This window comes from Terrapene carolina, unplaced genomic scaffold (assembly GCF_002925995.2).
Source record: "Terrapene carolina triunguis isolate 2854851 unplaced genomic scaffold, T_m_triunguis-2.0 Scaffold88, whole genome shotgun sequence".
Classification (NCBI taxonomy): Eukaryota; Metazoa; Chordata; order Testudines; family Emydidae; genus Terrapene; species Terrapene triunguis.
In genome coordinates, this window is record NW_020664439.1 from 23,676,527 (window position 1) to 23,704,452 (window position 27,926).

The following is a 27,926-nucleotide window of genomic DNA, read 5'->3' on the forward strand; positions in this document are numbered from 1 at the left end:
TAAACTGCTATTCAACATAAAATGCAGCAAAATTGATATTTAAATTCATTCTAAGTGATACTATAGAACGGTATTGCCTATTTTGTTTTTACTAGTGCTACGTTAGTCATCTGTACGTCCATTTAGAAGTTCACTTAGTCAAAGCTCTTAGTATAGACAACTATAACTGAAAAAAATTAGGAGCTAATTTTCCCATTAAACCAGAAGATTTAGTTTGGAATGGTCAGTACCTACAAGTTTAAAAGGGAGACAATTCACATTTTAAAAGTAATTTATTTAAAATAGTACTGCAATTGTACACAAACTTTTTCATTTACAAATTATACCAGTTTCCAAGGACAGAGAACATAACTTGTCTGGCTAAACTATGGGGCAGATCCTCAGCTATATAAACCATCACAAGCCCACTAATTTCAAGTGGATTTAAGCAGGTGAGGATCTGCCACTAGGTGGTTAGCAACACATCCCTATAAAAGAAGCATAGCTTATTTTTCTAGTTATTTCTTAATGCAACCAAATTAGAGTAATACCCCCTTCCTCTACCCAAAAAACATGCTGGAAAAACAGACCTTTATTTTACCAAAAGTGCAATGGAAGACTGACTCTACCTTTAAGTTAGACTTAACTATTACAACAGGTAGTTTGACAGCCTATGCTTTTGAGAGACTTCTGCAATAAACTAGGTGTGATACATTACATCACCAAGATAATTTCAGTCTTATACACAAGGAAGTCAAATCAGATTTGTAGGGTTATTTGAATGCCGCTGGGATGTTTGACGGGGAAATATTTAAGTGCTAGAGACAAAGGCAGGTTTGGACCCAGTAGTTTGGTTCACATGAAAACATGTTACTTCTCTTTGGAGGTATTGTGTGTGCGTTTAAATGGCATGTGTATGATAGTTAAGTACATGCATAAAAATATAACCATATAGTATCATTAATTGAAAGTGGTTCAAGAAATATTTACAGCCAAGTTATACTCTGCTGCCAACAAAAATTTAACACTGAGAGTCTTAGTAGCAGCATTTATCATAGCTGCTATGCCTTAACTTGTTAGTACTAAAGCATTCCCGAAGCAGTTGTTGCCTTGTCATGTTTCGTCAGCCTGATCACGTAAAACCTACTGATTTTACGTTAATACTTTTTTATGAGGATAGTCTTGGAAGGGGCATAGAATAAGGTGTTCCACCATTATAAGTAATTGAGCGTCAATACATTGCCACATGCTATAGTAAAACTAGGCTACAGCTACACATGATATTTCATTTAAATAAGCAATGTAATGCAGCAAAGCCCACTCAGCTTCACTGAGTGTGCTTTAAATTCATAGTACAGCCACTAAAAGAATCCCTGCTTCTCAATTTTAAATAAAACCACTTCCATTTATACATAGGGTTAACAGATCTCAAGACCGGTGTTTACACAGATGTAGTAGTTCCTACATATCTACGCTGCATACAGCTTAACATATCTACACAAAAAAAATTTATTCTTCACTAAATAAGTAGGTCCACGATTGTAGATCAATACAATTTTATTGCTTTATACATGGGGTGCTTTTCAAGGCACTGTGGTATTGACTAGAAAACTTGGAATGACTTGTGAAGGAACCTGGAATGACATATGGCCAACATGGAAAGTCGTTCTGGAGCAGGACAGTATCATGAATTAAGTTTTTAGACTGGGGTATCAAACATTAGGAATGACAGTTCATTGTAATTCACAGGAAGATGAAAACAACTTGTTTAAGGTCAGCTCCTTCACATTCCCATCCTGATACTCTGAATAATTTGGAAGATAGCTGCAAAAGAAAAGATGAATACAAGTGATGCTTACGAGACAAGTCAAACAAATCATAGCTAATACTTGGAAGAATCACATACATCAATCGCACACAAGTTTTTTTCTTAAATGACCAATTTTGAAAAAACTGCTAGAGATCCCTTTAAAGGGTATATCCTTTGTATTCTTAATGGCTTAAAAGTTAAGGCCCAGCATTGATATTTATATGGATCTTTTCAGCAAAGGAGACTGATCAAAGAAGAAACAAAATGTTGTCCAATGCACAATGTGAAAAGAGAAGTTACTCTAAAAAGTTAATCATCATAGATATATTACTAGGAACCAACAGTAGGCACTAAAGATTGGTTACTCTGCTTTACCCTGTAAGTCAGGGGTTCTCAAACTGGGGGGCGGGACCCCTCTGGGGGTTGCAAGCTGTCAGCCTCCACCCCAACCCCCTCTTTGCCTCCAGCATTTATAATGGTGTTAAATAGATAAAAAAGTGTTTTTAATTGATAAGGGAGGGTCGCACTCAGAGGCTTGCTATGTGAAAGGGGTCACCAATACAAAAGTTTGAGAACCACTGCTGTAAGTATAGTGCTAAAGCAATAAAGGACACACGTGTAAAAACCCTACTTTAAGTGATTTGTAACTTGATAGTGGGGTCCTTTAGAGTCTGTTATATAATACAAGTTGCATGGCTGAATGCCATACCTTAAGCAAGGTTAAGGTTGATAAGCTCAAAACAGGTGGACTACCAACAAGATATTCCCAATCACAGCATACAGGTACTCACTAAAGTTAATATGACTAGCAGATACACATCTAACTTGCTGATGCTAGGTTGTCTTAAATATTTTTATAGCTTTCTCATTTATATTGTCGAGTCATTTCTGGATGACCACTGTGTTTGTTAAGATCAGTAACTACACAGAAAGCCTGTAAGTCTGTGTGTGGCTTTTTGCATCTTTCAAGATTAGTCATTTAAATTAGTTTCCTCTTTAACTCGTGGCAGTGAGGAGTGACACCACCTGGGACACCCATCTCACCTGCACACTAATCAGTATCTCCTTCCAGTCTTGCCCCAAGAAAGGTCAGACACCTACGGGGCTTTCTCCAGCAGCCAGAGGAGGAGCGGGCACAGCCACAGGAGGGCTTGTTCCAAGAGGACTCTGGCCCCGCTGCTCACAGGCAGGGAAAGGTCTGGCCTCCCTCTCGAGTATGGAGGGAGCACAGCATGAGGTGACCCCTGTGCAACGCTTACCTGAGCCACAAACCACAAAGATGAACAGCGCCAACAACCAGGGCCCCACGGATGCCTTCTCCTCGGGGGCGTTTCTCTGCAGGGAGAGCAGCAGCAGCAGCATCAGGGCCAACTCCCCTCCAGCCAAGCCAACCCCCCTGGCTCTGAGGGCTCGCACTGACCCACATGCTCCGTCCCCACAGCTCCCCATGCCCTGCCAGCTCCCCACCAGATCCCAGAGGGAACAAAGCGGTTCGCCTACAGGGTCCTGCTACCCGCTCCCAGCCCCCGTGTGCCAGAGCACGGCCAGGGTCCCCCGCCCCTTCCTCCGCCCGTACCGAGGTCTTGGCGACGTTGCCCCGCTGGGTGATGTTCTTGCTGTGCTTCTCGTTCGCCATCCGGATCCGCTGTTTCGCCACCATCTTCCCCCCGCGCCGCCGGGGTCCCGGGCCGCTCCTCCCGCTGCTCTGTGGGCTTGAGGGAAACGACGGTCCCGGCCTCGCCACTCAACCGCCGAGTCTGTGCCGGGCTGGGGGGTCTTAGGCACTCAACGCCGCCCGCTTCTCCCAGACCGCTGCCAGCGTAAGCACTGAGCTCACGCCCCGCCCAGCGGAAACACGCAACGCGGGGAGGAAGGGGGGTGGCGGCCACCCGGAAGGGAAAACGTCTCCGCTCTCACAGATCCTCCAACCCGCTCGCTCTACTCCACTACTTCCGGGTCAAGGGTAACGAGGGGGGCCATCTGAGGCAGGAAGTCGCGCTTCCTCGAAGCACATGACCACAGAAGCCCACGTAGCCAAGGAGGCGGTTCCCGCTATCGGAGACCTGGGCGACGTGTGTTTTCTAGAGGCTTTGCTGGTGACCTTTGACCCGGAAAGAGAAGTTCTGCGTCCGACCCAACATGGCGCCTTCCACGCCGCTTTTGGCAGGTGGGTTCTGTGCCAATTGCTAAGGTCAGCGGCATGGGGGTAGGTGTCGCTCGGAGGAGCAGCGCCTGCTCCGCTCCCCTTGCGGGGAACTTCCCGGTCATGCTGCGCTGCTAAACCCTGCCCCGCCGCCCTGTTCCCACTCTGTACCGTCACCGTCACGCTCCCCAACCGGACCATCGTCTCCCTGCCGCTCTGGCCCCTGCTTCCCGGTTCCTTCCCTCCCCCAGGCCTCGCTCCGTTGGTTGCTATTGCCCCCTCCCCAACCTCGTGTCCCCTGCCCGCTTCCCCAGCGTAGGCTGCGATGGCCAGTTTGCGTTTGGTGCCGTTGAGTCTCTGCCTTGTGCCCCGTGGAGCGTCACACTCCATTTCAGCCTGGCACATCAGTACACAGGGAGGGGGGCCGTGTCACTGCAAGCTGCCCTGCCAGGGAGACCCCACCCCGCGGTCGCGTGGCAAGGCAGCGTCTTGGGTTCAGCGTGACACGTGCCGTTCGCATGTGGTGATGCGTCTGAGCAGTCTTGCTGTTTGAGGGGCTGTGACATTGTTAACTTGGTGCCGCTACATAAGTATTCAACATTACATAGACCTGGAGTTTGCCCATGTTACTTTGTTAGATTTGGGATTGCTTTTGATACTATTTACCTTGAGTGGTATTGCGAATGTGGCTGTAATTATTAGTTGGAGTGTATGGAGTTCTGAAATAGCTAAATTCCTTTCAATTCTTTTTGATAGGATACAGAGCATAATACTGGGTGATTCATTATCTGTCCCCAGGCCTTCATGTATGGCATGCCAGAGCATTCTAGTGTGTTGCCCTCATTTTCATTATATATGTGAGGCTGCTAGGGGAAATAGTAAGGAGATATGTGTTGTGGTGTCTCCAGTATTGGGATGACAGCCAGCTCTGTATCTGCATTTCATTCTCTGCTAAAACTTAGATTATGCTGGTGGAGTGGACTACTCTAGGGTTACCATACGTCTGGATTTTCCTGGACACGTCCGGCTTTTTGGTCCTCAAATCCCCGTCTGGGGGGAATTGCCAAAAAGCCAGACATGTCCGGGAAAATAGGGAGGGGTCTTGGGCCTTGGGTCCGGGCTGGGGCCGGAGCCGGAGCTGCTGGGGCCCGAGCCGCCGGGGCCAGGCCCGAGCCGCTGGGCCTGAGCCGCTGGGACCAGGGCTGGGGGTGCTCGGCTGCCAGCCGGAGCTGCTCAGCCGGTGCCCCGGGGCCCGAGCCGAGCTGGAGTCGCTGGGGGTGTTCGGCCAGGGTTGGGGGTGCTCGGCTGCCAGCCGGAGCTGCTCAGCCGGGGCCGGTGCCCCAGGGCCCAAGCCAAGCCGGGCCAGAGACGCCGGGGCCAGAGCCTCTTGGCCGGGGCCGGCCGGCCGCCGGAGGGAGCCGCTCGGCCGGGGGGAACGGACTGGACCGCGCCTCCTCACGCCCGCCCCAGCTTACCTGCTGCCTCCCTGTTTCAGGCTTCCCGCGAACATTTGATTCGCGGGAAGCAGGGAAGGGGGAGGAGCAGGGGGCGGAGCGTTCAGGGGATGGGGCGGGGACTTTGGGGATGGGGCGGAGTTGGGGTGGGGCTGGGGGCGGAGTTGGGGCAGGCCAGGGCCCCGTGGAGTGTCCTCCTTTTTTTTTTATTAAAATATGGTAACCTTAGACTACTCTGCTGGAGGAATTGATGATAATGATAGTTGTTCCTTCAGCTGAAGGAGCTTGATAAGTGCTTGTTAATCAGGTTTGTAACCTTGGGGTTCTGTTGGACTCACTGCTGCTGCTTATTGACCAGCAAGCTGCAATGGCTAGGACGGCGTTTCATAATGAATTCTTAGCCAGAACATTTTGATCTTTACTTTTGGACGTAGACCTGCCCAGTGATCCATTTATTTTTACCTCAGAACTGGACGGCTATACTATTTTCTACATCAGGCTATGCCTTAAAATTATTTGTGAACACTGGCAGGTACAGAATATGGTACTCTGCTAGTTCAAGAATGTTTCTCAGCGGATCCCCCACGTTAAATATTAGTGTTATAAAGAGCATTTTTAAGAGGAAAGCAGCATGGTCTAGTGCTGGGGTGGCCAACCTGAGCCTGAGAAGGAGCCGGAATTTACCAGTGTACATTGCCAAAGAGTCATAGTAATAAGTCAGCATCCGCCCCCAGTGCCTCCCGCCGGCCAGCAGCCCCACCGATCAGTGCCTTCCTCTCCCTCCCCATGCCTCCCACTTGCCACAATCAGCTGTTTCACAGCGTGCAGGAGGCTGGGGGGGGGGGGAAGGAAGAGGAGTGAGGGCATTGTAGGCTCTGGAAAAGGGGCAGGAGCCTTGAGGGAAGGGGTGGAGTGGGGTCAGGACCTGGGGCAGAGCCAGGGGTTGAGCAGTGAGCAGCCCCCAGCAGATTGGAAAGTTGGCGCCTGTAGCTCCAGCCCCGGAGTCAGCACCTATGCAAGGAGCTGCATATTAACTTCTGAAGAGCCGCACATGTCTCCGGAGCCACAGGTTGGCCACCTCTGGTCTATTGATTAGAATACTGTCTAGGGGAGTCAGGAGACCTAGGGTATGTCTACACTACGAGGGTAGTTCGATTTCACTTAAATCGAATATGTGGAATCGATATTACAAAGTCGAACGTGTGTGTCCACACTAAGGACAGTAATTCGACTTTGTGAGTCCACACTAACGGGGCAAGCGTCGACATTGGAAGCGGTGCACTGTGGGAAGCTATCCCACAGTTCCCGCAGTCCCCGCTGCCCATTGGAATTCTGGGTCGAGCCGCCAATGCCTTCTGGGTAAAAAAATGTGTCGAGGGTGCTTTTGGGTAACTGTCGTCATCCGTCCGTCACTACCGCCCTCCCTCCCTCCCTGAAAGCGCCGGCGGGAAATCAGTTCGCGCACTTTTCTGGTCAATAACAGCGCGGACGCCACAGCACTGCGAGCATGGATCCCGCTGCGACCTTCGCTGCAGTTGTGGCCGTTCTCAACGCTTCGCAGCTTATCATACACCTTTCCCTGAGGCAGATGCAGAGAAATCAGGAGAGGAGGCTACGGCACCGCCGTGAGGGCCTGAAGTCGGAGAGTAGCACAGAGCTGTCAGAAACCACGAGACCCAGCGCCGAGGACATCACGGTGGCAATGGATCATGTGGATGTTGTGGAACGGCGATTCTGGGCCCAGGAAACAAGCACGGACTGGTGGGACCGCATAGTGCTGCAGGTCTGGGATGAATCCCAGTGGCTGTGAAACTTTCGCATGCGGAAGGGGACTTTCCTTGAACTTTGTGACTTGCTGTCCCCTGCCCTGAAGCGCAATGACACCCGGATGCGAGCAGCCCTGACTGTCCAGAAGCGAGTGGCCATAGCCCTCTGGAAGCTTGCAACGCCGGACAGCTACCGGTCAGTCGCGAACCACTTTGGTGTGGGCAAATCTACCGTGGGGGTTGTTGTGATGCAAGTAGCCAACGCAATCGTTGAGCTACTGCTCTCAAAGGTAGTGACCCTGGGAAACGTGGAGGTCATCATAGATGGCTTTGCCGCGATGGGATTCCCAAACTGCGGTGGGGCTATAGTTGGGACTCACATCCCTATCCTGGGACCGGACCACCAGGCCAGCCAGTACATCAACCGAAAGGGCTACTTTTCAATGGTGCTGCAAGCACTGGTGGACCATAGGGGACGTTTTACAAACATCAACGTCGGATGGCCGGGCAAGGTTCATGACGCTCGCGTGTTCAGGAACTCTGGTCTGTTTAGACGGCTGCAGGAAGGTATTTACTTCCCGGACCACAAAATAAGTCTTGGGGATGTGGAGATGCCTACAGTGATCCTCGGGGACCCAGCTTACCCACTAATGCCCTGGCTCATGAAGCCCTATACTGGTGCCCTGGACACTGAAAAGAACTCTTCAACTACCGGCTGAGCAAGTGCAGAATGGTGGTGGAGTGTGCTTTTGGCCGTCTCAAGGGGAGATGGAGAAGCTTACTGACTCGCTGTGATCTCAGCGAAACCAATATCCCCATTGTTATATCAGCTTGCTGTGTGCTCCACAATCTCTGTGAGAGCAAGGGGGAGACCTTTATGGCGGGGTGGGAGGTTGAGGCAAATAGCCTGGCTTCTGATTACGCCCAGCCAGACAGCCGGGCGATTAGAAGAGCCCAGCGGGACGCGCTGTGCATCCGGGAGGCTTTGAAAGCTAGGTTCCTCAGTGAGCAGGGTAACCTGTGACTATTAACTTTGTTTAAAGAGAAGCTGAACCTGCCCCCGTTTCTTTACCCAGTTTATGTTGACTATCCTCTCCAGCTACATACCCCCTTCACCCCCTTCCCAAAAAATAAAATCAGTTCTATTTTGTTAATGAACACCGTTGTCTTTATTACTGTTTTTGCGGGAATGTTTTAATCCGGGGATGCAGACTGTGGCGGGGGGCGGGTTTTGTGTTCTGATGCAAATGATGCTTCTAAACTCCCGGAATGACAGGCTCCGCAGTGGTGGACTGGTTGTTTCAACGGAGCCTGCCAGCACTCCTGGGCGGGACTGCGTGTATGTGTCGGATATGTGACTTTCTGGCAGGGAGGGGAGGGTTACAGATCCCCTGCTGCGTGGCTCTGTGATCCAGGATAAGGACCGCTGCATAAGATCTGTAACTGCCCTCCCCCGCCACAAAGTCACAGAGCCCCCCCCCCCCCCCCCACAGAACATGAAAACCACCTCCCAGACTGACCAGGGCAACTAGTGACTGCACTGTGTATGTGTCCTGATGCTGGACCTGCCCCCGCCTCTGTACCCTGCTAAAGGTGACTGTCCTGTCCAATTACCAAGCCCCTTCCCCCCCTTCAGACAGACTCTCCTCCAAAAGAAAATCATGGAAACAGTAATTAACAGAAACGAATATTTTATTATGAACCACACATGAAACGAGGGGGGGTGAAACTTGGACGGGGGCTTGTGTGAGGTGGGTAGGAAAGGACTTTTCCAATTTTGGGGAATGAGAGCCCAAGAGTGCTAGAGCAGTCTGCAGTGGTTGACTGAAAGTTTTAATGGCCCTTGCTGCCCCTCCTTCTTTGGACTTTGGGTGAGGGGGGTGTGGGACTTGGTGGCGGGGGAGGGCGGTTAGAGAGAGACCGCAGCGGGGCTCTGTCCTCCTGCCTCCGGTCTTGCAGAACATCCACAAGGCGCCGGAGTGTGTCCGTTTGCTCCCTCATTAGTCCAAGCAGCGTTTGAGTCGCCTGCTGGTCTTCCTGACGCCACCTCTCCTCCCATTCCATGATTGCTCGGTGCATTTCGGACAAGTTCTCCCTCCACTGTGTCTGCTGGGCTGCCTGGGCTCGGGAGCAGGACATTAGTTCTGAGAACATGTCCTCACGCGTCTTCTTCTTCCTCCGCCTAATCTGCGCTAGCCTCTGGGAGTGTGATGCCAGGCTGGGTTGGGAGACAGTCGCAGATGTGTCTGTGGGAATGGGAAAAAGGGAGTGAATTCCTGAGACAGATAAATGAAGTTGTGAACAAAGAACATAGTCTTTCGCTGTGAACAAGACCATGCACTGCACCTCTCACATGCGCACTCAGGACAAGGTCGAATTTTCGGACCTCGCCTTCAGTGCCTGGGGTCTTGCAGTGGCGATCTGAGAAGCGGGGCAGGACACCTCAACTTGTGTAGCAGGCAAACATGGTAAGCCGTAGACTTGTGGCTGCTTAAAACTTTAATAGTAGCACTGGCCTCCTTTCACATTGAAAGCAAAGCCAGTCTCTGCTGCCAGCAATCCGGCAAGCATGAACTCTGCCCCTGTCCCACCCCCTCGCGGCTGTCCCAGGGAAAGATCCCTGTATGCTGCCCCTCTCCCGCCTCCACCGCGTCACTGTAAAGCAGTCCCAATACTAACATTCCCCTCCCTAATTCAAAGCAGGGCATCATGAGCGACATCACCTTGATGAGGATCTCGGACAGCGAGAAGGAACGCATGCTTAGGGAAAGCATGCAAAAACCAGGGCCGTATGCCGCCATGCTTTGCCGTGCAATGATCCCTGAGTATTTGATTGTCTCCTGGCGAGGAAACGTCTCGTACCATGGAGGACCCAATAAAATCGCTCTCCCCAGGAACCTGATGACCAGGCTTGAACATTACCTCCAGGAGACCTATGTTGAGATCTCCCATGAGGATTTCGTCTCTATCCCCGGACATATAGACCGGATTTTGGTGTAGCTGCACTGGCAGGGACTAAAGAGTGGAGCGTCTTTGGCAGCAGAATCATGAAAAACCGGACATTGTTAGATTTTTTTTAAATACTTGGGACTAAAAATTTTATCGCCTAAGGCAAAGAAATCATGAAAAACCCATTGTTAATATTATAAATATTCCAGTTCTGTTAAAAATAAAAGTTTAGATGTTTAAAGCACTTATTGCTTGATCCTTCCCCTGATTCTGTGTCCGGGGTAACGGCTGGGGACGGTTGGTAGGGGATCTCGGTAAGGGTGATGAAGAGCTCTTGGCTGTCGGGGAAATCAGCGGTGCAAGCGCTGTCGACTGCCTCGTCTTCCTCATCTCCTTCCTCATCTTCCCCGTCCGCTAACATGTCCGACGAGGAACCGGCCGCGGACAATATCCCATCCTCAGAGTCCACGGTCACGGGTGGGGTAGTGGTGGCGGCCGCACCTAGGATGGAATGCAGTGCCTGGTAGAAACGGGATGTGTGGGGCTGGGATCCGGAGCATCCGTTTGCCTCTTTGGTTTTTTGGTAGCCTTGTCTCAGCTCCTTGATTTTCACGCCGCACTGCGTTGCATCCCGGCTGTATCCTCTCTCTGCCATGGCTTTAGAGATCTTCTCGTAGATCTTTGCATTCCTTCTTTTGGAGCGCAGCTCTGAAAGCACGGACTCATCGCCCCACACAGCGATGAGATCCAAGACTTCCCGATCAGTCCATGCTGGGGCCCTCTTTCTAGTCTGCGATTGCACGGCCATCTCTGCTGGAGAGCTCTGCATCGTTGCCAGTGCTGCTGAGCTCGCCACGATGTCCAAACAGGAAATGAGATTCAAACTGCCCAGACAGGAAAGGGAATTCAAATTTTCCCGGGGCTTTTCCTGTGTGGCTGGTCAGAGCATCCGAGCTCTGACCGCTGTCCAGAGCGTCAACAGAGTGGTGCACTGTGGGATAGCTCCCGGAGCTATTAGCGTCGATTTCCATCCACACCTAGCCTAATTCGATATGGCCATTTCGAATTTAGCGCTACTCCTCTCGTTGGGGAGGAGTACAGAAATCGATTTTAAGAGCCCTTTATTTTGAACTAAATAGCTTCGTGGTGTGGACGGGTGCAGGGTTAATTCGATGTAACGGCGCCAAATTCGACATAAAAGCCTAGTGTAGACCAGGCCCTAGTTTCTAGTCCCATTTCTGATACTGACTCTTTGTGACCATAGCCAAGCCACGTAACTTCCCTATGCCTCAATTTTTCTATCTGTAAATGGAAAATATTTCCCTAACTCATTGAGATGCAGAGAGTCTACATTTATTGTTTGTAAAGTGTTTTGAAATCGTTAAATAAAAGGTGCCTCATGTAAGTACTGTCTTTACTGCATTTTGTGGTATGCTCAGACTCCATTCAATACCGTATCTTCTGTCTTTCTCTTTCCCACCTCTCCAGGCTACCTGGAAAGGAGGGAATGCGTTTTTCCTTCTGTTCCTCACCTCTGGAAGTGAGGAGTCTCTTCTTGCTCCTGGCTGCTTGGATATAATGGGGATTTCAACTGTTCAAATTTTTCTTCCCCCTTGTCAGCTCTGTCTCTTGCACTGTTCACTACTGCCTGTGGTCTCTACACTGTCAAGTTGCACAGGGAGCACTCCTATCACAGGTGCTTCACTCTTTCTGAGAGTAAGGCCAAGGACGTGGATTGTGCAAATTGCTAATGTACATTGGTGCATAGTAATGTGTGTGGGGCTCGTGAATCACTTTTTGAATATCTACTCCTGAGGGCATTCTGCGCAAAAAAATTAAAAATTCTGGCACAATATTTTAAAATTCTGCAAATGTTGTCAAATAAAAGTGAAGGCTCCAGCATGGCATTGGGGAGCACAGGCCACTGGCTGCACAGAGGTAGGAGATCATTATGCGGCTCCCCTTCTGACTTCATTATTATTGACAATTCTACAAAATCCATCTAGTAAAGGACTAATAACATTATGTATTAGGGTTCCTTTTGTTCCTATCAATTTCCCCTTTAGAACAGGGTCAGGTTTGACTTTTTATGTTAGAATTTGATGAGAGAACCTGACATAGACAAATTATTTTTTATTCCCAACTTTTGAGAGATATTACTGTGTATATTTTTTTCAGACCCATCTGCATGTGGACCTCCCATTGAAATCAGTGAGTTTTGGTGGATGGAGAGCTAGAAGGATTGGACCTCTTATCAGATAACCTATAGTCAATTTTGTTTTGAGACCTATTAAAAAGCAACACAAAACTTGTCATTTTTGTTCATTCTGTTGTAGCCAACTCATGTGAATATACTAAGGCAATATCTTTGCTTTTTGATTAATCTTTAACCTTTAGAAATAAAAAATTAAGTAACATTCTTATTTTTTCCTCAGAATACATTCAATTATTATCGTCAATATATAGTAATTTTTTAAAAAAGGAGTTGGGATAATATTTGTCCTAGCTCTCTCAATCTCCACAAGAGGAAAATTGCTATTCTTTTTATTATTTTCAACTTGGAAGTTCACAAAGATATGGCTTGCAGTGCAGTGTAGTTCTAGGTATTTTTATGAAGGGCATGATAAGCCTTTTATACATTATAGCTCAGGCAATGATTTGATCTTGTAGTAATTTGCAAACTGTGCTAGACTATAAAGTCTATTATCTGAAATAATCTATACTTGAAAAGGGACAAACCATTTGCAAAAGATAAATAATGTTTAAACAGATGAAAAGAACTTTTCAAGAGAATGTAGTTAGAAGAGGTCTGGATGTGCTGTATATGTTTTAATTATTCTTTTTATATTTTTTAAGCTTATATAGTACTTGTTCATTGTAGACCAGTCCAGTTGTAATTTGCAAAGTCTAGACTAAAAGTTTTAAATTTATAGATCTAAATTCTTTTCTAAATTATATCCCTTGCAATTCTGCTTCAGGTAAATGGTAGGAACACAGTCTAAAACAGAGCTTGTAGGTACAGAAAACAGGACCCCTCAGTCAGGTCCATCTTGGGGGGGTGGAGAGCCCAGACCCAAGTTCTGGGCCTCTCCCCGTCTCCCCAGCCAGCTCCAAACTGACACTCCCTTCAGCCCCTCCTCTGGCCTTTGTCTCTTTTCCGGTCAAGGAGGCCATCTGATCTCTTTGTTCTCCAACACCTTCAGTTGGCACCTTGCAGGGGAAACTGAGGCACCCATACAGTATTCAGAGGAAAACATTAAGAACATTCCCACTTCGTCACAACAGGTACAACAAAATATAATATATTGAAGCACGTGAGTGCTGCTTCTGACTTTCCACTTTTAATTGACCCTTGTAATCTTGTGGCACCGGAGCGTTGTAGCTTCATTTTATCCTAGCAACAAATTCTTTATCATCGCAAAAGAAGGGGCTATATTTGTTTTAATTTTAGAAAGTATTTACTTTTGAGGGTTATTGATCAAAGAGTGCTTGGTTGTTTCCATATTTAAAAGAATATTAATAACGTTGATATTCTTGGTTAAATAATTTTTTCTTACGATAGTAATATTGTGCAATAAGGGAAACTGTTAAATGCTTACTGTTTCCAGTCCGTTTTACATTATTTAATAAAATATATATTGGCTTACAAGGCGGGTGAGTGGGGGGTGAACTTAGACCCATTCTGGGCACCACCAAAAATTATACAAACCTGCCGCCCCTACTATCTTTAATATACTATGAAAACACATAATATTTAACTAATGCTTATGCATTTACATTTGTTTTGTGACTTCAGTAACAAATTTGGAATGATTTTGGAAAGTCAGCTAATCTGAATTTTTTTTTTCCATTCACTACAAAGTCCTTCCTAATGGATAGTTTGGGAATGAATCTGGATGTCTGTCCAACTTTATTGACAGGCTATAATAGCTGAAACAAGACAGCACATTGCAGAATTCATATTCCATTTTCTACCAATGTTTATTTCATATTTGCTTTGTTTAGAGTTTAGTTTTCAAACTCCGATTTCACAGTGGACCAAATCTTGTCTCATGTCAGCCTGACTTTTTTTGCTGTCACCATCTTTATTCAGCAAATGCCCTTCATGCATTTTGTCTTTTAATCCTCTCTTTGTGGAATATTTGGACAGCATTTTCAATACCATTGTAAAGGTATGTTATTGTGATACTCTTGTGTTAATTGAGAGTCATGAACCCAGTGTTAAGTGCTTCCTGGAAGATTGATGGGAGTTGAGGGCACTCAGCCCCTTGAAGGATCAGGCCTCATGTAAGAACATTTCCCTTCTCTTGTAGATAAGAATAGTTTCCAGTTCATTTTTGTTCTGTTTCTTGTACAGAAGTAGATTTTTGGCATGCTTGATCTTTTCATTAATAAGTGCGGCGCCCCCTGCTGGTTGTCCTTTGGGAATTAGCTCGATTTTCAGCCCGGAGCGCCTTCTGCAGGCCGGTGATCCACTACCACTTGGCCCCCGTGTCCCTCCCTGGACTCCGGTGTCCTGTTAGCTGGGGTGCTGCCCCCTGGCAGTAACCCCTTTCTCTCATGGTCTCCCCTCCCGGGGAAACCCCCACCCACTATCTCCACCTCGCCTCAGTATAAGGCTACTGCCAGTCATCATCTAGCCCCCCATGCCCTGGGGCAGACTGCAGTATCAGCCTACTCATCACTGGCAAGGTTGGGTTTGGACCTGCTGCCTTTGCCTACCCCTGGGCTGCCCTCTGCAACCCCCAGTACCTGTTGGCCTTATGGTAGGCTGCAGCCTGGGGCTTTCCAGGCTTGAGTTCCCCAGCTTCTCTGCCTTTCTCCAGCCCTGCTCCACTCAGGTACCCTGTCTCTAGCTCCCTGCAGCCAGGCCCTTCTCTCTCTGAATGCAGAGAGAGTGTGTCTTCTTGAGCTCCAGGCTCAAGCCTTTATAGGGCCAGCTGGGCCCTGATTGGGGCGTGGCCCCTGCTGAGCCTGCTTCCCACTCAGCCTGGGCTGTTCTCCCAGCCCTCCAGCCCTCTCCCTGGGCTAGTTTTAACCCTGTCAGGGCTGGAGCGGGTAGCCACCCCGCTACAATAAGCAAAGAGATTTTGTTGTCAAGCTTTGTTATATAATCAAAAGAAAACCATTTGACATAGAATAGTTTTACAATATTAAGTTTCCAATATAATCCTCATTTTGGCTACTACTCTAAGATTCATAAAAAAAGGAATATCAGCCTCAATGTTGATAAGTTAGCTAGCTCCAGACCTTTTTCCAATTTAAAGTGAACAATAGTTTATTTAACTTTTTTCTTTTCTAGTGCGAGGATCTGAAGGATTCTACATGGTGACTGGACCACCTAGTTTTACTGAGAATACAACATTGCAAAGGTACTTTTGTTCTAAATATTGCATCTTCTGCAGAAAATAAAACAGTTTTTCTAAATATTTAATATACATCTAGAGTTTTCATTTGGAATAAAAAATCATAAAGTGAGTGCCAATATCTGATAATGAATTAATTTTAATCTAAGTAAATAACTTAGAAAATTGGTGTATTTGAGGGCTTTACATTTGTATACACCCCAATAATATTTGTATTCGGTAGTTGACTATTGCCCCACCAGAGCATGTAAGTATAATTACAGAGACAGATTCTGTTATCTCTATTATAACATAAATACTCCCCAGTAATTTCTATGAGCAGCGTGGAAACTGGTTGTAACATTGCTTTTCATCTTGTTTTATGAGAAACCTCTTTTGTGTGATATATTTGACTGTTCATGTGTATTTGTTATGTTTTTTTAGGGACTTCGGGAAAAACTGCAAAGTTTTTGCTTTCAGTAAGGATGGTACTCTCTTTGCATGGTGCAATGGAGAAAAGTCAGTGCTTCTTTTATTACGAATGATTTCCTTTAATTGATGTTATGAGATCTGGAGATATATATATATATATATATATATATACACCTCTACCCTGATATAACGTTGTCCTCGGGAGCCAAAAAATCTTACTGCGTTATCGGTGAAACTGTGTTATATCAAACTTGCTTTGATCTGCCGGCGTGCGCAGCCCCGCCCCCCCAGAGCACTGCTTTACCGCGTTATATCCGAATTCGTGTTATATCGGGTCGCGTTATATCGGGGTAGAGGTGTATTGTAGAATGTGCATAAATGGTATAAATGAAAACACTATAAAGGCACTTTTTGTACTCCAGTTGCAGTGGTAGGTTTTGTTTTAAATTAGTATATGAATTATTTATTATTGATTTCATACATGTATAGGGCACCATGGAATCTGGATGCCCTTTTATTAGGGGGTGATATCATTTCTGTTCACATTGCCCAGTTAAAAAAATATCCAATTCCCAGTTCTGGGACTCATCCCAAGACCTTCAGCATAATAGGGTTGCAGCATGATTTCTACGCTAAATTCTTTAAAAACAAGAGAAGGAAATGATTGTAGATGGTCTTACTATTTTGAAAATATTCTGGGTGCTCAGAATGCTTGGAACTACTTGATTGTCCACCAAATGTGGAATTTTCAGTACAATACGAGGTAGTTTAAAAAGAAGTTGGCACTTTAGGCCAGATGCTGTTAGGTACTGAATTCCCTAAGTTCCCAGTGAAATCAGTGGAAAATGAGGATTCTGAGCTCCTTACAGGATCAGGCCCCCTTATTTATAGACTACACGGATTCAGACCCTCCTATGAAGAATCATGCCTCAGAAACATTCCTTTCTGCAATAATGGTCTATTGATAGTGATTGGAAAGAGGAGATAAGAACCTGTTTTGAGGTTTTAAGATTCTTAATACTCTGTTTACTCATTACCTGGCTAGTGGAGAATACAGAATGTCTGTTAATGCTAATGAATGTTTTGTTCTCTGCTCAGTTTTGTTCCTCAAAATTTTGAGGTTTTTCACCACTGTGCTATGAATTTTGTTTCAGACAGCTGGAAAGGTCCCGTCACTGGGAAGGGGGCAGTTAATGTAACCAGTGGGAGCAAGGTCCTACTCCAGTCGCTGGAGTCTAGCAGTGGGTTGGATAGGGTGTGATTCTATTTGTATATTGTTCTTTGGATTCCACATGATGCAGGTCACCATCAACCTTTAGTTTCCACAAATGTACAGTGTCAGGGCTGTTATCTCACCTTGCTATAGTTATTTTTTTACTGTGATGTACATGTTCTCTGGACAAAAAAAATTAAATGCAGTATCTTACAGATTTAACTCTATTCTTCCTTGCTATTGTCTATCTGTAACTCAACTTTAACGTTAGAGAAACATAGGTAAGAGGTTTTTTGTGGCAGTTTTTTTTTAGCTGGAATGTAATTTTTTGCAGACCAAGTATGTAACATGTTTTTGACCTGAGATTTTTACTTACTAATTTACTTTTTGGTATGATTGGATATGTGGTCTTAAAATGTGTTTTAATCAACATTTAACAAAAGGAAAAAACCCTCCTGCATTTAGTTACATCAGCCAAATGTGGAAGACATCTAGAACAGCCAAACATATGTGAAATGACATTGGCTATTGATTAACCAGGCTAATCAAGCTTTGTTGAAATGACCTCTCTTGGTTCCAGAGTAAATATTGTGAATGTTGCCAGCACTGAATTACTGCACTCTTTTGATCTCCCAAAGGCAGTTTGCCTTGAATTCTCTCCAAAGAATAATGTCCTGGCAACGTGGCAGGCCTACACAAGTGAGTATTTTACCATCTGTAAAAATACATGAGAGAATTATGCACCAACTCAATTCAACATGAAGACTTGCCATTACTTGATTTGCTTTGATTTGTATAACAATTTGCCATAGACGTCATGGGGGAAAAACTGTTTCCTCCATGTACAGGTGCATGGTCAAGAGGAAAGATGCCTACTGAAGCATCAAGTACGGGCCACTGGACTAGTGGTCTGATCTATTGAGCAAATGCTATGTTTTAAAAAAATTACTGAATACTACATGGAGAATATGTGTCATCTTAGTGTATGTGCAAAGTGCATCAGGTGGCACATGACTAGGATTCCTCACTGAATTTGGTCCGCTGGTTGAGTCATTAGGTTTCCCGGCCAGGTACTGACTGGGAGTAAGACGTGAGCGCTGATCCATGCCTCCCAGAATATGCATGGACATACTAGAATACAGTTCAAACCAGCTTATAACCATGCAAATAAGATACTTTATGGAAAGAGTTCATCATAAGCTGAAGAGAAACTGAGACTTTAACACGGGAGTTTAAAGAGTGGCTGGGTGAGGTTCTAGGTGGCAGAACAAATCAGAGTGGGTCCCAACTGTGGAGAGTCACAGGGAGGGAACAGTAAGGCCAAGGTTAAAAGACTGTTGTGAATAGCCAGGGTCAATAGGTGTATTATAGATAATGAGTGAAATGAGTCCATGGAGAGTTTGCAGTTTATGGCTATGAAAGCAAAGGTGATGGATGATGGGGGTGGATGTGGTCATGTGGGAACAAATCTTAGAGGACTTGGAACATTTACTTTCAGTTGTTTGCCCACATGGTAGATTTTCCGAGCTCTTTTTTATAAAAAACCCCAACCTTTCCTAGGGTTAGTGACTCTATTCCTGTGCCCTTGTCTCATAGTGTAGGGAGGAGAAACCAGGAACTTCAGAGTTCTAGTCAGTTTGGGCTTTCCTGTTGACTTCCTGTATTGCCTTAGGGAAGTCGTTTAAACCTGACTCTACTCTGAAAATGGACTCTTTAAAAATGGCATTGTGAGGGTTCATGTTTATTGACCCATAATGATTTCCCTATCAGACATGGTTGGGGGGGAACCTAACCACCAAAACTAGTCTGGAAAACTGAACTCTGAGAGTCATGCTGGGTTCATGCTTTTTTGCGCATAAAGGTTGTGCAATCCAAATTAGTTCCTTAATTACACTTATGCACCCAAATAGTCTTCAAGTTATGCCCTAAGTGTCACCTATGCACCTATTCTGCCAGTGTGGTTAATTGACTGGAACCCAGTTATCTGTTCTGTTGATGCGTGAGCTGCAATGCGCTCCCCTTCATTTTTTCTCAGCTATATTGGCTCTGCAGGGCTAACAGGAGTGAAAAGTTACTTTAGTTACTCAAGTCCGTGGATGGGAGTCTGAATGCACACAGGGAGGTGATCTGATTAGTAAGTAGAGGCTATTTAGTCTGTAGAGTAGTACTGTATTTTAATAGTAGCACCTCGCTACCTCCTGGATACGAAAATTAATTTGGTTAGTGTTTGAGTTGCACTGTTAACAGGTAAAGTGCAATTCAAGTGCAAAGTAGTAGTATTAATGGTCAAATCGTTTACTACTATGGTAACAATTTTAGATATAAAAAAAAAATCATCTTCTTCTTTTACGATTGATGAGCTACCTTCTGTGGGGAAACCTGCTAGAGGCTATGGTGGGGAAGACTGTTAATGTTGCTCATGGCATCCTAGAAAGCTAAAGGAACCACAGAATGAAGCCATGGAAAAATAGTTTAGAGACTGGAAATTAGGAGGAAGAATCAGGAACCGTTGCTGATAACAGAAAGTCATCTCTGCAGTAAATACTTTTTAATGTTGCAGATGGCTAATACAATAAAAAATTAATTCATTCAGTAAATCTAACTCCTGGTTTGCTGATAAATTGAAAGGAAGTGACATAGTCACTTGAACATCTTAGCAAATAACAAAACATGAACTTGGATAATTAACTACAAGGCACTGATCAGGAGTATCATAGCATTGAAGAATGCTGGATGCTTCACTTGTGCAAGGTAAATCCAGTAAACTGGAGGAGCATAGCTACCATATTTAAAGAGAAAGTAGATATGTGGTTGCACAAAATAAGCAGCTGGTCCAATGAAGGAGTAGGTGAAAGCCTTATACTGTCAGAATCTGCCAAATTTAGGACTTGATAGTGCAGAGTGCTTGCACATTCATAAGGGTGTCCAGCCCTTTGCAGGATTATGAAAGGCCATTGTTGGGGTGGAATAGGATGGTGAGTGAAGCAGACCTAAACTTATTCCTGGGGCCAGGACTGCAAACCTATGTTTTTTATTACAGCTGCTAAAGATGGCGCAGCAGGCATGCCCAACCTACAACTTTATGATGTAAAAACTGGGAAGTGTTTAAAGTCTTTCATCCAGAAAAAGATGCAGAATTGGTAAATAATATTTTCAAGTATTAATTATCTGCAGAGAAATGTAGTTTTCAAAACCTAATTTTGAAAGTATGATTTTAATATTGTGTTGGTTCTCAAAATACTTTCTGTTACAAACCGAAAGTATCTATACTAGTATCTTTGTACACATGTGTAGTCAGTTTGTAACATAGTAAATCCACTACCATTTTGTACAACTGGGGGGAAATAGTACCATTAGTAACTGGTTGTATGATATTTTTACCACTAACCTCATATAAACTTGTATTGTTGAATCTCTTTGTGAGCATTGGTCTAAACTTAAGTTATGAAATGTAGTTTTTAAATATTGCAATAGTAAACGTTGCCTACTTCAGTTTTTATATTGTCATTTTTTTCTTTTAAATCTTAGGTGTCTTTGCTGGGCAGATGACGAAAGTATATCTGCTAGGATCGTAAATAATGAAGTGCACTTCTTTGAAAACAACAACTTTGGTATGCAAACATTTCTGAGATTTGGCTTCATTGCATTCTAGATATGTCTCTCTTTTGCCTATCTTCACCCTTTCCGCATTTTTCTGATTTTTTTCATGTTGTTGGCTTTATCTGAAATCTTGCTTAAATCCTCTTTTATTTTGGTACCCAGAATAAATAAGGTCTTATGAAGTCCTAGCATATTTTCAGCACATTGACATTTTTTGTTTTCTACTTCTCAACTGCCCCTCTGTAATGTGAGATAGTTCCTCATTTTAGATACAGAGGGCCAATTCTGCATTGATCTGTGCCCAGTGAAGTTCTAAGGATGTGTGTCAGTATAGAATTTGACCCATGATTTCTTCTGTGGGTTGTGCTGAGCTTATCTCTTTCGGTTTCCAAAGAGCCACGAGAAGATTGATGCTTATGGCAACACCATTACTATGGAGCCAGGATATTTTCCAGAGTAGTTCAGCATTAACCAAAGGTATTTGGGAAGAGAACAAGCTGAGGCAGAGGGAAGGAACCCAGGAGAGTTTGGAGATATAGAATGTTGAAAATGGAAGAGAACAAAAGGAACTCCAGGGAAAGAGACAAAAAGAGAACAGTGAAAGTAGAAAGGAGGAATTCAGAGAAAAAGAAAAAACGTAGATGACACAAAAGTTGTTTGGGGGCTAATGGTGTAACACACTGCCTTACGGGAGACATGGCTTTAGGATTCGGGGGCAGTTTCTTCTGAAACTAGTGGAACTTGGAGATATAGAGACATGGGATGTCTCTGGCTCCATGCTTGTTGGAGGAGGAAGATTAGGTTGAAAGTCCCTCCCCTATAATTTGGTGACTGGTTTACAGAATAACATAGGTGTTCTGGGAGGAGACTTCTCACCATTCTTCCCAGGTGGAAGAAACCTTCCATAATGCTGATCAAAGGGGAGGTGTTCAGGGGTTATGCTGGAAAAAATCTGTATTCTCATCAGGTGGGGTTTCCTACATGGTGCTCTTGTTCTTTCCCATTTCTGATCTGTTGTAGATGGAGAGATGAGACTGCTATGAGAGCAGACACCTTTTAAGCTTTTTATTTAACATTGATTATTATTAGTCTGTGTAAATCCTGCTGGGTTTACATAGCAATGGTGGTTCATGAACTGAATCTTGAAGTTTGTTTGAGAGGGCTAGAAAACCTACATTAATTAAGCCTCAGCTGCCAAGAGAGAATTCCATGATAGCATGGCCACTTCTCCTGCTGTGCTGCCTATTGGCCACTCCCTAAGGAGGGTGCCAGGTGTTCCTTTCTCTCTCCTCCATACTCCTTCCCCCCTCCCCACACACAGGTTTTATGGTATTGGCAATCCACTCACCCCACAAATCAGTCAGGGTGGTCAAAGGGATGTTAGGTGCCACCTCACCCCTCCCAAAAGCTATAGTAGCAGGAACAAGGCAATGGCTTCCAGACCTAGCTTGGGCAGAAGCTTTCCATAATCCGTAGTGTGGTAGCTAAGGAACTCCCCTATCATTTGGTAGGGAAATACGAGGTGTATCTACTAAGGTGTTGGGGTCATTTGTCACTTCTACCACTAAGCTCATTCTGATAGCTGCTCAAATGAGACTGTTTTCCCACTGCCTTATTGTGCGGGAACTGGCACCGAGTGCAGGATTCACTTCCAAAGAAAACTCCTATGTGTAGGGGAGTGATCAATTCACAGCAGGCCTTTCAGAGAGCCTGCTGTGGGGAGCAATCACCTGTGTCCCATCCACAAAGATCCAAGGAGGGGAGCCTATACAGAGTGGAGCAGGATGTGTGGGAAGTGGCCGCACTTCCTCTGAAGACAGCGTAGTTAAGGTGGGGGGCTCTGCCACTTGCTTTGATTGTAGAACATGAAGTATGTTCATGCGGGTTCAAAGACTTTCTTGCTGTGTGAACTTCTCCTCCAAGGTTTGTAGAATGTTTTAAACCCAAGGCTGGTTCAAGTGGGTTCAAAGTTTGATGGAGACATTTCACACCCTATAATTGTCATACCTGTGATCATAAAGAGAAATAAATCTAGCCAAAACTTCAAGTCTGAGAGAATACATAATCAAAGATGGTTATCATGCTGCTTTTGCCAAGTAAAGAATCTTTTTATGGTTAAGTACATCGTTCCTTGTGTATTATCAATGGGGTACACTCATAAAATGGTATAATATAAAAATACATTAAGTAGTGTGAGTTAACAGTGTTTTGTCATTAACCTGACCATAATTGTGATTTTGCAGATACTATTGCAAATAAACTTCATTTGCAAAAAGTTAATGATTTTGTGTTATCACCAGGACCACAGCCAAGCAAGGTACCTTTAATGTTTATTCACAATTCATATATTTTGGTTTTCTTTAATTCCTTTAGAAATCATTGTATTTCTCTGTCTTTGTGCTACTAAGAACAATGTATCACTAATTTAATATAATGGTGTTGATTTAGGTTTCTGTTTATGTTCCTGGAAGCAAGGGTGCACCCTCGTTTGTAAGGTTGTATCAGTACCCTAACTTTGGTGGCCCTCAGTCTGCATTGGCCAATAAAAGTTTCTTTAAAGCTGACAAGGCGACAATGCTCTGGAATAACAAAGGTACAGCAGCTATTTAATTTAATCTCTTATATTTTATTCACTAACCTCAAGATTTGGTTATTTTGCTTACTGTTGTTTTTGTATTCGTCAAATGCAAAGATAAAAAACTTGTGTTAATGCAACATTAATGTTAGAATTTTAAACAACAAAGTTCTCATAACTTGCCGACATTGCCCTTCATGATCTCGTCCCCCATCTGTATCTGCTCTCATTTCCTCCTAATCATCTTGCTCCCTCAACTCCTTGCATACCTTTCTTTTGCCTGAACCCTATAATTTCTTCTTCCATTCTCATCTTTGCATGCTGCCCTGTATATCTATGTAGGACTAGAAAATCTGTTATAGTTAAACTCCAGCCTCCAAAGGAAATCCCACCACACCATGTCCTAATTCTTGTTGACACAGAAAATACTTTCTCCTTTTTTCACGTCCTTCTTTAAAAGCCATTTCATCCAGAAATCCTGCTTCATCATCCTTCCTGTACCTGAACTGGTGTCATGTGTTCTTTAGACTGTAATCTCTTTGAGACAAGGAACATGCCTTACCTTCTTTTGTAAAATGCCACATACATTTGCATTGCTACATAAAATGTGTGGTAAGCACCATTCCACATACTCTTTATGACCTAATTTTGCCCTACCTATGTCCACACAACTCCCATTGAAGTCAGTTGGAATCATCTGTGAATATCTGAGAGTAGAAGCTGGCCCATTGTATTCAGTTGTATATTTAACATAATAACTAATAATCCGAAATATTCCATATATGTGTAACGTGAGCAAATTCAAGTTACTACAAGAATCTGAACATGCATTTCATGACTTTTTAGTGTATACATGGAGCATATGTTTATTTATAATTTCCATATATTTTATAAAGTGGGATTAAAACACTGCATTCTGTACACTCTCATTTGTGTAGTCAAAAATCTAGAAAACTAGAGAACAACAGACTGAAACAGCACAGACACACATTTACATAACTAACGAAACTTTATTAATACATACTTCTAGTCCCATGAACACAGATACCGCCTAATAATGTGGAAAATTCATCTTATACATAATATGTATTGTGTGTGCCTTCATGTGTCGTATACAATCCCACTGTGTTTAGACACTTAGATTTGGGAAACTTCAAAATGTAATTACGTAAAAACACATCACATTTGAGATGAGCTGCATAGTTCACTTTGTGCTTTACCACTCATGAATAATGATGGTCATTTCAAAGTCATGTTGGTAAAACTTTTATACTAACCACCAATTATTACATATACATGTGAACAGAAGGCAATGTTTATATTATATACATGTATATTTGCTTATTTGTGTGTGCGTAAGTGAAATAGATATACATACAAAAGCTATTAATATGCAAAATTGTTTTGTTTTATTGGTAAACTGGCCTGGATGCTAGTTTACAGTTAGTCTTGGTCAGGTGGAAAGCTTAATATAGTTAGTGTTAGTGTTATGCATGTATAAAAATTCTCTTTACACCACTTAAAAAAAACCCTTACCTTTAAATAGTTCAAAATGAGTGAATGGGTTTTGCTCACATTTGTTCCATCCTCTTTAAATGAAAAAAGATCATCTTTGGCTTAAAAATCAAGAAAGGAAATTTTTAATTGAAAAGGAGATGATAGAAAGTTCTGAGCATGTGATAAGGCATCTATAAAGAAAGTGTCCATATAATCTTAATTATAGATTTCGCAACTGGCCAAACTTAAAATTCTTCCTCTGTGTATATGGTAGTTTCTGTTAGTGGAGACTAAAATGTAGAGTCTCAGGATTACTAGGTGGTTTGCATGTTTAAAAGAATCTTATTATGTTTTGTACCCTAATAGCTACGGCTGTGCTAGTAATAGCTAGTACAGAAGTTGATAAAACAGGAGCTTCGTATTATGGAGAACAAACCCTGCACTACATTGCAACAAATGGAGAAAGTGCTGTTGTACAACTACGTAAGTGGCTTTGTTATGTCATATGTTAATGGGAATTGTTCTTAATGTATGCTAAATATCTTACAGTTTCGGTGAAAACTGTGAACTACTGTTTGTCATTCAAATATGTTTCTGCACTAAACAGATATTAAGGTAGTGAATTTTGTTACCTCACATGGTAGAGTTTCTATGACATCTCCCCTTTCTGTTTAATAATAGTGATGGACTATTCAAAATAAAAACACTTAAAATTCCACTACCACTCCTTGACACTTGAAAAACTGCTAAATTGCATCATGCATGTTGGCATATGATTTACTATCCTGAAGTTCAATCAAAGCATGAAAGCATCCCATATGAGGAATCCCCGCCTCTTTTCGAGGACATTCCATAATAAGCATAAGACTGTTACACTGCCCCGCCCCCCACAAAGGCACACATACAAACTAATCATATCCCCTATGTACAGTGAAAAGACGCATTGAAAAACAAAAGGGTTTACTATTTTGGAGGAAAAATCACTAAAACTTTTGGATGAGACAGTATTGCCAGCCCCAAAAGTTCAAAAATCATGAGTCAGGCTCACCAAAAATCATGAGATTATGTAAAAATTATAGATTTGGTGTGCTTTTTATTTGCCTTCTGCTTTTTGAGCCTTTAGAGTGCATTGGAGTCACATTTTGAAGCTTTCTCCACAGCCATGGGGGCTAGAAACTTACTTTTTCTTTAAGAATGAAGGCTGAAATCATCACATATCCACTTGACCCCAGGAGCTGGGGCTTTAAGGAAAACAGTAATTATCATGAGACTCATGACAAGATCATGAGAGTTGGCAACACTGAGAGATTTAAAACTGACACTTTTTTTGTACAAATAGAGGTGTTTAATCCCAGTGCCCTGGTTCAATACCAAAACCGCTAATCTGTATACCTAAAATTTCCTCTGTAATGGTGTTCTTCCCTTTATTTCCTTAGCTGTGGTTAGGCTTGTTTTGCACTGTTAAAGACTGTTGTGTGTCAAGAGTGTTGGGAGCCTGAAGGCCTGTCTACACTACAAACTTAAGTCGAACTATGTTGGTCAACTTATAGCAGCGTACAGCAACCAGGAGCAACTTCCACCAACTTGAGAGGCAGTGTGGGGGGCTGAGAGTTTAGGCTCTCAGGTCTGTGCATAGCTCCCCACTGTGAACCCAGTTGTCCCCCCTCCCCATGGCTCTTGACTCCCTGCTAGGAGCCCAGCTGCCCGTTCCCAGGAGGGAGCTCTGCACCCAGAAGGAGCCCCCAAACTGGGGTGACAGCAGGGTGAATCAGCAGGGAACCTACCAGCCTTTCTTGTCAATTTCACCATTCCAGTTAGGGCTTGTGCCTGTGTCTCTTAATACCCTCTTTGCCAACTGACATTTACATATCAGATGCCTTAATGTGCCCCCTTATTTCAAATATTTTATTTTAAATGAAACTTTGTAGTTAATAATCCCTAATGCGGGTATTCTCTTTGGAGGGAAAAATGAAGTATGACTCGCTTTGTTTATAAAATTGGTTACTGCAACTGCAATAACTATTTCCAGTGTGCGTGCCCAAAAAAAAAAAAAAAAAGCTACAGGAATCAGTGGTTGAAGCTCTTTAGATATACTGGGTCAACATTTTATTTTAAGAGTCATTACTTTAAGCACTAGAAATGCAGTTGACGTTGTACAAGACATAAGTAAAGATGTCTATATATACCACTTGGCAGTGATAACCGTGTGATAATTTTTACAACTATGTAATGAATCACATTTTTCATTCATCACTGAGCACCTCACTTGCACTCTGGCCACTAATCCATCTCCCCATAACTTAGTCTATTGTTCCAAGTGCCTGAGCAGCTTCAGACAGCCCCCATTTTTTAATAAATATGCCACAAAAATGTTTTCTGTTCTTCCCTTGTGATTATTAGGGTCCAGACACCCATAGGGGAGAAGAAGGGGTCTGAACCCCAAAGAATAAGCAATTAAATCAACTGATAGTATATGGTATTACTGTATTGTAAAAGTATCAAGTAAGGTCTTCTATGAAAGCTGGTGATACACTGGTGATTAATATCACTGTGAAATATATGTATTACCATTATATGAGGAATTAGGGATATTCACTGATATTGTGGTTTAAAGTGTGTCTCCTCTTGCTAAGGCAGAAGAGTAACGCAGTGGCTCACAGTTTTGGGTGTCCTGAACAAGATGGCACGCCCACTTACTCCATTAAAAGAATATGTCACTGGTAAGAGGTTCAGGTTGAGCAATACTTATTCCTAGTCCAGTGACAAATTAAAGTCCAATATTTCACAACTATGTAGGCATAGAAACAGGAGCTTTGTACAACTGTGAAAGAGGATATTTGTAGGTTTCTAGTGGGCCACTGCTACTAGTTTTGGAAGGTTCTGAGCTATCATACTTGAATATTGAGACAAAAAAGGGATTTTTCCACACAAAAAACTATTCTTACTATAGAAGTGGTGATGCTGACCAGAGAAGGAGAGGTAACTCAGAGTTGGTGGGGGGTTATGTGGTGCAATCTCTAAATAAAACTGAGCATAAGACATTGGTTTGCAATATTAATTTCTACCAACACCAAAACAAGTTACCAAAAATTAGTTTTTCTGGAATTGCGAATGATTGGATTTCAGGAAAGCTTTGTAATCATGTTTTTTGTTTGTTTTTTGT

General features: G+C 43.7%; 2 protein-coding genes across 2 annotated transcripts in view; one reads left to right on the forward strand and one right to left on the reverse strand.

Moving 5' to 3' along the window:
* Positions 1-253: 253 nt before the first annotated feature.
* SERP1 (stress associated endoplasmic reticulum protein 1) lies at positions 254-3,641 on the reverse strand. Its single transcript, XM_026650173.1, has 3 exons — positions 3,366-3,641; positions 3,049-3,124; positions 254-1,803 (listed from the first exon to the last, which is right to left on the reverse strand). The coding sequence occupies exons 1-3, from the start codon at positions 3,447-3,449 to the stop codon at positions 1,763-1,765; spliced, it is 201 nt and encodes a 66-aa protein (XP_026505958.1). The 5' UTR covers positions 3,450-3,641; the 3' UTR covers positions 254-1,762.
* Positions 3,642-3,871: 230 nt separating this feature from the next.
* EIF2A (eukaryotic translation initiation factor 2A) overlaps positions 3,872-27,926 on the forward strand; it is a 31,202-nt gene continuing 7,147 nt past the window's right edge. Inside the window, exons 1-9 of the mRNA XM_024209022.2 lie at positions 3,872-3,956; positions 15,404-15,473; positions 15,891-15,965; positions 17,672-17,790; positions 20,132-20,231; positions 20,620-20,702; positions 22,935-23,008; positions 23,140-23,284; positions 25,130-25,246. Coding sequence (XP_024064790.1) covers positions 3,929-3,956; positions 15,404-15,473; positions 15,891-15,965; positions 17,672-17,790; positions 20,132-20,231; positions 20,620-20,702; positions 22,935-23,008; positions 23,140-23,284; positions 25,130-25,246 — 811 coding nt within the window. The 5' untranslated portion in view covers positions 3,872-3,928. The remainder of the gene's footprint in view (positions 3,957-15,403; positions 15,474-15,890; positions 15,966-17,671; positions 17,791-20,131; positions 20,232-20,619; positions 20,703-22,934; positions 23,009-23,139; positions 23,285-25,129; positions 25,247-27,926) is intronic.